Source organism: Macaca fascicularis, chromosome 3 (assembly GCF_037993035.2).
Source record: "Macaca fascicularis isolate 582-1 chromosome 3, T2T-MFA8v1.1".
NCBI lineage: Eukaryota > Metazoa > Chordata > Mammalia > Primates > Cercopithecidae > Macaca > Macaca fascicularis.
The window spans coordinates 125,907,799-125,920,967 of record NC_088377.1 but is presented as its reverse complement, the minus strand read 5'-3'; the positions used below and the strand labels follow the sequence as shown (position 1 = coordinate 125,920,967).

General features: G+C 40.3%; 1 protein-coding gene across 5 annotated transcripts in view; it reads right to left on the bottom strand.

Moving 5' to 3' along the window:
- The window catches only part of PON2 (paraoxonase 2), a 29,909-nt gene extending 19,598 nt beyond the window's left edge, over window positions 1-10,311 (bottom strand). For 4 of the 5 annotated variants that reach the window (XM_045388821.2, XM_045388822.2, XM_074035480.1 and 1 more), the window contains exons 1-2: window positions 10,149-10,311; window positions 249-319 (exon numbers count right to left, since the gene is read on the bottom strand). In XM_045388821.2, coding sequence (XP_045244756.1) covers window positions 249-319; window positions 10,149-10,285 — 208 coding nt within the window. In that variant the 5' untranslated portion in view covers window positions 10,286-10,311. Of the gene's footprint in view, window positions 1-248; window positions 320-9,298; window positions 9,468-10,148 lie in introns of all 5 variants that reach the window. The other variant, XM_074035479.1, reaches the window with a different exon arrangement.
- Window positions 10,312-13,169: the final 2,858 nt, after the last annotated feature.

Sequence of the window (13,169 nt, the reverse complement as noted above, 5' to 3'; positions counted from 1 at the left end):
CACAAAACAAGCAAGAAATCAAATGCTAAACATAGAATTACACACAAAAAAGAATAATTTACAGTGACGGTAGAAAAGAAGAATAGAGGGTGCATGAGATCAAGAGGTTGACCAAAGAGGTTTTTGTTGATCCAATGTGATTTATCCACTGGAAAACAGTAATTTCATGCTAAAATACCATTAATGAGTGTTTTAATGTTAATGGCCAAAAAATGCAATGTTCCCAACAAGCATTTTCACATACATACCAATTCCTTTAATCAGGTGGCAGTTTGGAAGGTCTACAGATTCTACTTCTCTCGAGGCTTTAAGTCGATTTCTGTTACAAAAAATATATATATATTTGTTTATGTATTCCCTGCTTTGTTTTAGAAAGAGTTTAAAGAGGCTTGCAGCAATACATAAAACACAGCGTTTTAAGTCTAAAGCAGATGAAAGAGAAAATAGAAAAACAAGGGTAGGAACATAAAACTGCACCAGAAATGAAGTTAAAACAAAAAGGCCTATTGCAAAGTTCTATATACTGATACGGGTTTTTTTAAATTTTAAAGCCAATAACTCAACCAATAAACCTTATAATGCAAGTTCCTATCCAAATGTAAACACAGCACCAGCTCACATTTCTCACAGTGTTGGTGTTGTGGGAAAAGAGTTCCAGATGTAGAACCAGAAGCCCTGTCTTCCTTCTGAAGAGTCAAACAATGAAAAATGACTCCAAGCCTCACACAGAGACTGCAAAGAAGCCAAGAGAAAATGGCATTGCTCAGAGCCTGACACACCAAAGACATCCCACAAATAGTTAACTAACAAAAAAGAGAAGGTAGCATGCCTATCACAGTATTTTTTTAAATAAGAATTTGTTTATCTTATTTCAATAGCTTTTGGGGGGTACAAGTGGTTTTTGGTTACATGGATGAGTGATATAGCAGTGAATTCTGAGATTTTAGTGTACCCACCCATGACAGCATTTACTGGAGTAGGAAGGATGGAGAACACCAACTAGTTTTGTAACTACTTTAGCAAAAGTGTTGTATATCCAGAAAATTAAAAGGAGGAAATAATAAGAGAATGTTGAACTCTAATAGGATATCTTCCCCCTCCCTCTCCACTCTAAAGGGCCGGGAAGCAGTTTGGGGCAACACCTGTGGGATCTTTGGTTTTGAACGCCACATACTATTGGCTTTCCCTTCTCCTCTCACATTTTTTCACCTTCTCTGTTCTCTAGAGCCATAAATAATAAAAATAGCACCTTATAGAAACTTCACATTTTTCAGTGGTTCCCACATACCATACATTTAAGAGACAAAATAGCTATTTGCCGTGTGTTCTTCTCCTGTGCATATCCCTGACAGTTTCTGAGGTCTAGACACTGGGGAAGGCTTCTAGAGTATGGCGCAGGCTACCGGTTTCTTCTAAATAACCCAGAACTACTCAAAGTTTGTACCAACTACACATTTTGGCAATTCATATCATACACAAAGTTTCTAATTAAAATGTTAATCAGTATGTATTTGAAATCATGTAACTTAAATAATATTAAATCTTTCGAAACAATATAGCAATAAGGCAAAAAGTATAAATAAATCAATATTTAAATATAATAAAACTATGATGCATTAAATGTATTAAATAATACAAATTTTTAAATAAAGCATTAAAAAATACAATAAATCTCACTCCTACGTGTCACAGAAGTGATTCAAGAGAGGAAAAATAAACTAGAAAACCAAATACTACATGTTCTTACTTTAACTGGGAGCTAAACAATGGTGCAAATGGACATAAAGATGATGATGGTAGACACTGGGGACTACTAGAAGAGGAAAGGAGGGGAGTGGACAAGGGCTGAAAAACTATAGGGTACTATGCTCACTACCTGGGTGATGGCATCATGTTCCCCAAACCTCAGCATCACACAATATACCCATGTAAAACCTGCACATGTACCCCTTGAATCTAAAAAAAAAAATCGAAATTATAAAACAGAGAGAAAAAAAAAAGTTTATGTAGCCTAATGTGGTAGTAATCTTAATTGTGATGATGACGATGACACTCGTGATAATCATGGGTAGTCAAAGGAAATAAATAACAAAACACGTATAATTTACCGCTGTTCTAAGTGATTTACCTCCATGCATTCATTTAATTCTTCAAACAACCCTATAAATTCATTTAATTCTTCAAACAACCCTATAAATTAGGTAGCATTATTCCAGTTTTAAAGATGAAAAAACTGAATCAGACAAAACAATTTTCCCAAGGCTCAACTTAGCCAGAAGTGCTGGAAAGCAGGGGAGTTTTTGCTTTAAACTACTCTGTACTTTTCTCAGAAAGAAGTAAAAGGATCTGTGTTCTTGTCTTAGCAGTGAAATTGCCATGACCCTTGGCAGGTCAGTTAATCTCTATAGGTGTCAGTCTTCTTTATGGATAAAATAAGCATGAGCCTAAAACACCTCCAAGATTCTACTAATGTTATATGACTCCAGAAACAGATGCAGCTACAAAGCAATAGGTTATAACTGCTGTTTGTACACTAAGTTTTAGTATCAAGCATTGGTTTGGATGTCAATTTTACACAACTTACTACTATGCCTATTTGACTATACAAAAATAGGAATAACGATGTTTACCATCTACCTTTTTCAAAGATAATCTCTTTGGATTAAATACAATCTGTTCAAAGTAACACATTCCGATGTGATTGGAAAGTTTAATATGAGCTTCCGGTTTCAGAGTCAATTTAGGTTTGCATAAATAATTGATGCTAAATAGGGCAATCTTTTTCAACTAGTTTTCTTGTACAATATCATGTTTTGATATGCAGCCTACCTGCTATTAACATGGAAGAGTTACGTGAGGGTTGTGCATAACTTCCACTTAACTGATTTTTTTCTTGGCTTTCCTTTTCGATAAAAGAAAATGGGGGTTTTGTCTCTATCCTTCCTGGACCATTAAGACTTCCAAATTTCTTCAGTTGGAAACTGCCAGACATTTTCCCTGGCAGAACAATCAGTTCCCTGCTTGTTAGTGGACTTCTGTTTTCTGGGTGGCAGACCGTAGTGGCTGACAAAATTCACGCCATTCCCACCCCGCTTTCTTTCTCCCTTGCTGCTTCCATTGTAGTGGTGGGCAAAGCAAATATTTGCTTTCCCAGACTCCCCTGTATTGAGATGTAATCATATGACCCAGGTTTTGGGGAAAGATACTGTGTTCTGGATACAAAGGAGAGTCATGAGAAGACAGCTAGCTGGCATCACTCTGTCTCCTTTCTTCATGATTTAAACACACATGTAGTGCTTGAGACTGCAGTAGCCATTCTGCATCCTTGAGAAAGATACAGCTATAAAGTCAATAGGGAGAGATCAAATAATGAAAATATATGAAGAACCCAGTTCCTTGATATAATCACTGGCTCAACGAGCAAGCTCTATACTGGGTCACCTACAGAGGTGTTTGTCACGTGAGGAAAATAAATCCCTCTTCGAATGAACTACCATTAATCTGATGTATGTTACTTGTGGCTGGAAGCAAGCCTCACTGGCATCAGATTTAAGAAGTTTGTGTATTTAAGAAATACACATATTTCTCTCAATATAGAGAAAGCTATACAAACCTTTTCGGATTAGATTAATAAGCCTAAAAGTATTCATGTAGAAAAGCACGACATAAATGGTATAAACACATATAAGTGATGATATGAGAGGAGGAACACTCTACTTCGGCCAGAGCCTATTTATTCCCTAACACTTTTATGTCTATAACATGCTTATGACTGTGCTAGGTCAGAGATGCATGGCTATTGCCATTCTGCTGTCAGGCAGGCATCACTAATCAATAGCCGCACTCTCCATTTAACCCAGAGCCAGCCTCAGACACACTGTTTCGCAACCACAGGGAGTCTGTTAAAACTGACACTCAAAAGGAAAGCTATTTGCCTTCTCTATTTTAGGTTCCTTTTGTTTTTCTTTCTTTTCTTCTTCATTACAGTTATTTATTAATTATTTCTTCATCACAAACCTATGGTAGGTAAAATACAGGAAACAGTATCTGCTGGCTTCCTTCATTGGTGTCACAATCATTCCCCAAGTGACCCCTATGGAGTCCAGTGACCAAGGAATCCATGAGTAGAATTCAGGGATCCATGAACTTGGATGGGGGAAAAATACATCTTTATTTAAACCTCTAATTCAAATTGAGTATTTCCTTTGATGATGAGTGTACACAACAAACCACAATACTATTAGTAGTATTTGTGATTCTGTCACTAATAGAAATTACAGATACTTTTCTATCGCATTTCAGTTGTAGATAGCTCAAAGTGCTATTTACATTCATAGCTACTTCAAAATATCTGTTAGACATTTACCTACCTCTAGATCCATTTAAGGGTTTAATTAAAAAAGCATATTATATCATAGATTTTAAAATAGTTTGGTAGCAGTACTTAAGTATAATTGGTTTCCTTTGTAATTGTACATATTTTATTTTACTCATTTAAAAACATGATGCTGAGAAGGAATGAAGGCTTCAATAGACTGCCAAAAGGATGTATGGCACAAAGGTTTAAGGAATTTTGCTTGAATTTCATTGTCTTCATAGATGACATTTATTGAGCTGACTGTGTGCCTGGCATTGTTTTAAGCATTCTCATAGTCCCACTGTGGAGTAGGTAGTTCCCCATCCTACAGATTAGAACACCAGGGCACAGAAAAGTGAAATAATCAGTCCAAGTTTTCAGGTAAATAGTAGAGCTATGAATGAACTCAGGCTACCTGTTCACAAAGCATGAACTCTTAACTAACAGTCATTAGCATGAAATCAATCTCAGTTTCTTTCATTCAGGAAACAGCAGTACCCTTCCAGAGGAGAATGAGACCAGGGGCTGCTAGCTATTATCTGGTCTCACGGCAGGTAGCAGTAAGGGTGCACCATGCTATGGTGCCAATATGCCCCTGAGCAAAGTGGGAACACAGTGTTACTATCAGGAGTTTCTTTGTGCCATACTTCTCTGGTTTTGAATTTACACACAACTGCTGGGGCTTTATCTCCTATGTGCAAGTGATATAGAAGCCAGGGCTTTATCTTTTATGTATAGCCTTGTAAAAACCCTTTGGAATTCACCCCTTGAACTCTGGCAATACTTGCATTAAGTTACTAGGAATTTGTGCTTAGGCCTGTAAACCTAGGGAAAATTTGCTCCACTGGCAGAGAAGCTAGAAGACTGTGGGGAGCTGGGGCCAACTTATTTGGAATCAGGAGACCTGGCTGAGGGGACAGGTTCAGCACTAATCATTCATTAATTATATTATTGAATAATTATATTATTCTGTTGAACTAACTAGTTAACCTCTCTGACCTCAGTATTTACAGTTATAATGTAGAGGGGAAGATATCTATGAAGACTGGATGAAGGCATAAAAGTAAAAGAGCTTTCTGTCCAAATGTCAGTAAATGTATATTTTGGTTTAATATAAAGAAATTTGGCAGGGCTCAGTAGCTCACACCCATAATCCCAGTGCTTTGGAAAGTTGAGGCGGGAGGATCACTTGCAGCTAGAAGTTTGAGATCAGCCTGGGCAACTCAGCAAGAACCCTGTCTCTACAAAAAAAATGTATTTTTTGTTTTTTTGAGACAGAGTCTCGCTCTGTCGCCAGGCTGGAGTGCAATGGCTCACTGCAACTTCCACCTCCCGGGTTCAAGCGATTTTCCCGCCTCAGCCTGCTGAGTAGCTCGGATTACAGGCATGCGCCACCATGCCCAGCTAATTTTGTATTTTTAGTAGAGATGAGGTTTCACCATGTTGGTCAGGCTGGTCTTGAACTCCCAACCTCAGGTGATCCGCCCACCTCAGCCTCCCAAAGTGCTGGGATTACGGTAATGAGCCACCGTGCTACCATGCCCAGCCGTGTTTTTTTAAATAGCCAGGTGTGGTGGTGCATGCCTATAGTCCTCACTGCTTAGGAGGCTGAGGTGGGAGGATCACTTGAGCCCAGGTGTTCCAGGTTACAATGAGCTATGATTGTGCTGCTGCATTCCAGCCTGGGAGAGAGAGCAAGATCCTGCCTTGAAGAAAAAAAAAAAAAAAAAAAAAAATTTAAAGATAGATTAAAAAAAGAATAAAGAAGTGTTTACACTTTTGACACACTGACCAGCACACAAGAGTCACCTAATAAACGATTTAAAGGATGGTGGTTTAAAAGAAAAAAAAAAAAAAGACTGCTGCTTCAGAAGTAGAAACAGACCACATAGCTTCTTGTGGGAATTGTCATAAAAGGTGCCAGGCAGCAAGCAGAACATTCACATGGGTACTCTGGGGGTTCCTGCCCACGCTTAGGTCTCTGATGCACTCAAGCCTCATGATTCATCCACAGCTGCGTACCTTGACACCAGGAACTGGCCTGGGAATATTTGTATACTGTTATTTTCTCCTTTATTGCTCAACTAGGGAGGGGTGGAAAATGAGGGTGTGGAATCCCAGTTACAGTTTAGAAGAAGAAAGACAGCTTTGATGACATTTATCCCTCTAGGACATCCTTATACTAAAAATTGAAGTGGGCAACCTGGGGAGAGAAATAACTGTCTGTCTGGGGAGAGAAATTGCCAAAGCACCATCTCTAAATATTGAATAATCAAACAGTAGGTATCAGATTAAAGCAAAAAATCAAACATAAAGCCTCTGTCTCTTCAACTTCCTCTGAAGAGCCTTTCCTTATGAGGAAGTGGGAACTTGCTTTTTTTTTTTTTTTCTTTTTTTTTGAGGGAGTCTTGCTCTGTTGTCCAGGCTGGAGTGCAGCGGCTCAATCTTGGCTCACTGCAACCTCTACCTCTGGGGTTCAAGCAATTCTCCTGACTCAGCGTCCCAAGTAGCTGGGATTACAGGCATGCACCACCACACCTGGCTAATTTTTGTATTTTTATTAGAGGCAGGTTTCACCATGTTGGCGAGGCTGGTTTTGAACTCCTGACCTCTAGTGATCTGCCCGCCTCAGCCTCCCAAAGTGTGGGATTACAGGCATGAGCCACCGTGTCCGGCTGAACATGCTCCTTTTTAAAACAGACACTAAAGGTCACCAAATTCTGTAAACAGAAGGCACTCTACCATATGATAAAATACAGGGTACCCAGTTAAATTTTAATTTGAGATAAACAATGAATGATATTTCGGTATAATTATGTCCCAAATTCCACGCTTATGCTAAAAGTATGGTAAGTATTTCATACATATACTTAAAAAAAAAATTATCTATCTGAAATTCAAAGTTAACTGGGTAACCTACATTTTTCTTTGCTAAATCCAGCCACCCAACATTCTCACGTCAGCCCATTTGGGGCTTCACATATCCAATAAAGTTATCACTTTATAAAGTCACTGCCCAATAAAGTGTATCACAGTCACATAAAGAAAAGTTGCATCAAACTGTAAAGTAGGCCGAGGGTGGTGGCTGATGCATATAATCCTATCACTTTGGGAGGCCGAGGCAGGAGCATCACTTGAGGCCAGGAGTTTGAGATTAGCCTGGGCAACAAAGTGAGACCCTGTCTCTGCAAGAAATAAAAGTAATAGCTGGGCATGGTAGCACGCATCTGTAGTCCCAGCTACTCAGGAGGCTAAGGAGGGAGGACTGCTTGTGCCTAGGAGTTTGAGGCTGTAGTAAGCTTTGATGTACCACTGTACTCTGGCTTGGGCAGCAGAGCAAGGCCTTGTCTCAAAATAAAAAACAAAGAAAAACAAAAACCAACCAAACAAAAACCTGTAAATAAACTATCCGGGGCATCTGTCAATAAGTTTTATTTACTTTTTCATTTTTTTTTTTTTTTAGATTTGCAGCTATAACTTTAAAACCTTAAGATTAGTGAGAAGGGGAAAAATGTGACTGTTGAGAAAACTTCCAACTTGCAGAAAAACTGGTGGCTTACACATTAGTGACAACATAATAAGCTTGTAAATTTTGGTGGTCTTGTCTTTCAAACGGAGAGCAGGACAGATCATATACAAAGTCATCCAACTCATGAATGTTCTGTAGAGCACAATGGGCACTACCTAACATGAAAATTAAGGTCAACATGTCCATTTCCTACCCATGAGCATTCTTTCCTCAACTCTCACTGCCATCTCAGCCACCACACTCTTCCTCTTTGCATTGCTTTATCAGTAGATGAAACTACAACCATGGGACAGTAGAGCTGTGGCACAAACTCTGGCAGTACTTTTGACTTCTCCCTCATCCCTGGGGTTCCAGAATTTGGGTCCCTGTTATCGTCTACTGACCTACTGCAATACCTTAACCAGCTTCCCCCTGTCCGCTCTCTATTCTAGTAGTTCTCAACCTTGACTGCTCATTAGAATTATTAGGAGTGTTTTTAAAAATACAAAATACCACTGCTACTGTCAGCCACTGTTCTTACATTATGTACTTTCTTATTTACCTGTGAACCCTGAAGACACCTTGCCAAACAGTACATTATTCCATATCACCTTTTAGTTATAATGAAAAATCTCTGGTAGGTAGACACCATAGTTTATAAATTACCAACTCAAATTTTGTTTATTTATTTATTTATTTTGTAGAGATGGGATCTTGCTATGCTGCCCAGGCCTGTCGCTAACTCCTGGGCTCAAGCAGTCCTCCAGCTTAGGCCTCTAACAGTGCTGGGATTGCACGTGTGGCTGTAGATTCTGATCCAGATCAGCTGAATCAGAATCTTTGGTGGTGCCACCCAGACACCGTCCCTCCAAGAGATTCTAATTTACAGAGAACCATTGCTCTATTCCAATCCCCCCTTCCAGGTTTATCTCTATAAAACACAACTAGTTATATTAAGTTCTTGTTGAAAAGCAAAACCCACCAATATTTCCCTTTTGAAGGACTATTGGGCCTATCAAAGTGGGGCCCCATTTTTCAACTTATATTTAATGGCCTCAAAACCTATCCTTCCCACCACCCTACTATTCTCATCTCCTGACTTTATGCTCCCTTCAAACTGGCCCATTTGCTAGTCTTCCAACTTCCCACCTTAGTCCCTTTGCTCCTGCTGCACTATGCATTTGGCATGGGCCCCTTCATGCCTGTATGTGTTGCACCCACCCTTCACGGTCAGGTCGAATGTCTCTTCCTCCTGGAACTCCACCTTCAGGGGATGTAATCTTTCCTCTTTAAGCCTATGGGGTTCGTTTGTGCCTGTCCTTAGGACATCCTAATTTATACATTTACTGTATTTTATTTCTCTCTTCCCCTGTATTAAACTCCATAAGGGTCGTAGTCTACTACAGGAGCCTAAGAGAGAGTATCACACATACCAGGCGCTCAGTATTTCTGGAACTCTTTTGCATGAGGCCTATAAAATTTTGGTTGAGGCAGGGCAGGACAGCTCACACCTGTAATCGCAGCACTGTAGGAGGCCTAGGCCAGAGGATTGCTTGAGCTCAAGAGTTAGGGAACAGCCTGGGCAATATAGCAAGACCCCATCTGTACAAAAAATAAAATAAAACAAATAAAAAATAAACTTTGAGTTGGCAATTTATAAACTATGATGTCTACCTACCAGAGATTTTTCATTAAAACTAAAATGCGAGATGGAATAGTGTCTGCACTGTCTGGCATTCTGGCTTCAGGCTCCCCTTGTAAATAAATAAAAGTAAGAACAGTAGCTGAATATTTCAAGTGTCTTTGATCTACAGCTGAAGTGTTTCTCAAAGTATGCAGAAATGGGTGGAGAACAACTTTATTAAAGACGGGGCTCGTTTGGGCAACAAGGAGAAGCAGCACCAATGACCTGAAATAAATCTTCATAATTAAAGTTTCAATGCATGAGTAGTCGTTTTGTTTTCAGGTTTGGCCCTTGAGTAATTGTAAAGCATTCTCTTGTCAGCCTAAGCAGAAGGGAACTTTATTAGCAGCAAGGGCTTATCAACTTTCAAGAAAGTGTCGCGATTCACTCCAAACTTTGCTAGTTTTTTCACTAGAAGAGGAGAGTCGGGGTGATGGGGTTCAAGTAGCTGGGGAAGGGACGGCAATCAAAAATTCTCCAACCCCGGCCGCAGGGCCGGTCCCGCAGGAATCCCTCCCCCAGCCTGCGCCCTCCCCGCACCACGCGGCCACCCCCAGCCTGGGGACCGGCGAGGAGGGGCGCGCGGGAGTCCCACCTACCTGAGTGCCAGGAGCCTCTCGCCCAGGAGCGCCAGCGCGATCCCCAGCAAGCCCACAGCCACCAGCCGCCCCATGGCGCGGAAGCCGGGCGCGCTGCCTCGCTCGGGCCTCGCCGGCAGCTCCGTGGGCGGTGCCATCTTCCCGGCTCGACAGTGCCGGCCGCGCTCCGCCCCGTCCTCCGCCTAGGTCGAGTCCCTGCGCCGGGGCCGCGGAGGCTCCGCCCTGGGCCTGGCGCTGGTCTTTGTCCTCACAAACTTATTTTCCCAGATACCTTCGGGACGGCCCTGACACGCCTTACTTTAGGCTCCTGACGTGAAACTTTGAATTCCTTCACCTCCTTTTTCAAACAACTCACCCGAAACCCTCTAGGAGCCCGCATACCTTTCTCGTTTCCCTAGTCTTCAAACACATTTCTCACTCGCTGTTCCAGTGAGAAACTTACAGAGAAAGCTGCTTTTGGGGGCGGGGGACGGTGGCCAAGGGAGGGAAAGTAATGGGATGCGTCGTGTAAATATTTCACTTTGGAATCACTACTTTTTATAACAGGACGTAGTTGCAAAGAAAGAAAAATCCTGTGTCTCGTAATACTTTTTTTTTTTTTAAACATGGTGTCGCTGTGTTTTAGGCTGGAGTGCATTGGCGTAAGCACAGCTCACTGCAGTCTAGATCTCCCGGACTCAAGGGACCCACCAGCCTCGGCCTCCTGAGTAGCTGGTACCGCAGGCACGCACCATTACACCTAGCTAAGTGTGTGTAAGGTGTGTGTGTGGTGTGTGTGTGTGTGTGTGTGTGTGTGTAGACCGAGTCTTGCTGTGTTGCCCAGGTTGGTCTCAAACTCCTGGACTCAAGCCATCCTCCTGCCTCAGCCTCCCAAAGTACTAGAATTACAGGTATGAGCCACCATGCCCAGTCTCTATTAATACTTCTAGACTACAGACTTAAGGACTTAGACACATCTTTTTCATCCAAACTCAACTTAATGGGAAGAAGTGTAGTTTTTTTCTTTTCCTTTTTCACTCTGACAACCGTAACATGAAGGAATAATTTAAAATACAATTTTGAAAGAATAAAATGAAACTTACCCATCAAGATTGATACCATTACAATATATTAGTACATCTGAAATAAGTTTCTAATGCTTTTTAGTATTTAATTGCCACCCTACAATATGTAGGCAGAAATGGTCACACTTGACAATTTTTAACAATTATCAGTTTTATAAAGAACCAGTGAATAAAAGTAGATGCCAATTTCCCGCCTGCCTCTCACCAAAAAACAAAACAAAAAAAAAAAAACAAAAAAAAAAACCCTCTCTCTTCCTCTATGTGTGTGTATCTCTGCTTCAGTCCTAAGGGATATTGGATTATACTGGATGGTAGAAAGAGAAGTAAGAAGTTGTCCTTTGAAAATCCAGGAGGCATTACCTTTTTTGTGTCGTGGACCCTTCTGGCAGTGATGAGCCTGTGGTTAACTTCTCAGAATAATGTTTATAAATGCTTGCAATAAAATGCATAGATTTTCTCCTGAGTGTTTCATGAAAAAAAGAAAGAAAAGAAAAATAATTTTTTTAAGTGAATAAAATGTATAGATTGCAAAGAAAATCAATTACATTGTAAGAAAAAAAAATAACAGAGCAGTCTGAACTCTGTGAGGTAGGCAAAATTTATCAGGGCCAGAGTGACATGAGTATGGGATTTCAGTCACGCCCCAACACCCATGCCTGGGGCCAGTTGTTTAAAGATATTTTGTTCCCGAGTAGCTGTCCCACCCATTATCTTCATATTCCTGAAATTTATGATACCAAGAATAAAGTATAACCAATCCACAGCTTATGTTATTTTAACGCAAAGAATTTAGGAACTGCCTCTTCCTTCCCCTTAAAAATCTATGTGTAACTACTGCTAATCAGCGTGTATATTTAGGGAAACTTGAATCTATGCTCCTGGGTTGCAGTACTCAAACTTGGCCCAAATAAACTCTCTACTTACATTAATTTTGCTTTAGCTTCAAAATTAAAGGTCGACAATTGAAATGTAATTGTTAAAATATCTAAAACATAATTTTTGCTATAGTAATGTGGTAATGTAATGTGTGCAACATTATTTAACATAGTAAATAACAAGATCTAGCAACATCCTTTTAAATAATGAGCGCAAATGTTCTTTCATGATACTGAAAACAACTGTAATTAAATAATGAAAATAATTGTCATTTCCATTAGTAACAGTCACGAGTACTGCAAATGCTTCTGAGGTTTGTCTGCTAGTTTTGTAGTTGAAGAAAATGCTAACTTCCATTTGAAATCAAGATTTTTTTTTTCTTATCTGAGGTCATTAATCCCTCTGAATTATCAATGGACAACTGGGTTAAGAACTCTGACATAGGCTAAGGCTATGACTGTTTAGAGAAGGGTGGAATCTCCTTCCTAGGACTATTTTGTTGTCAATCATTGAGGAAGAGAAGAGCCTCAGATACAAAATCAGAATTTAGGCCTGGCAAGGTAGCTCTTGCGTATAATCTCAGCACTTTGAAAGGCCCAGGTGGGAGGATCACTTGAGGTGGGGAGTTCAAGACCATCGTGGGCAACATAGGGAGAACCCATCTCTACAAAAACATTAAAAGTAACAAAAATAAATAAATCAGAATTTAGAAGAAAGACCTAAAGCAGAGGGGTCTTGGACTATTGCCTGGGCTTCTCTCTTAATCTCTTAGGCCCTGAGGGAAGTACACACAACTATGCCTCATGGATTCTGGGTCAGGAGCCAGGCTACAGTGTCTTTCCACAGGTTCCACAAACTGCGAAAACCACACAGATGGTAAATAAGAATATCCAGGTATGTCCTATTCTCTATGTCTGTTTCCGTTTTGCTATTCCCAATTTGTAAAAAAGAGAAAAAAGTCATGTTCCTAATAGTCATGTTCTTCAACCTGGTTTCAGGTGACATTATAGGATTGGAGGTCTACATCTTTAGGATAGTCTCAGGACAGCAACAACAACCACCACCACCACCAAAACCAGCT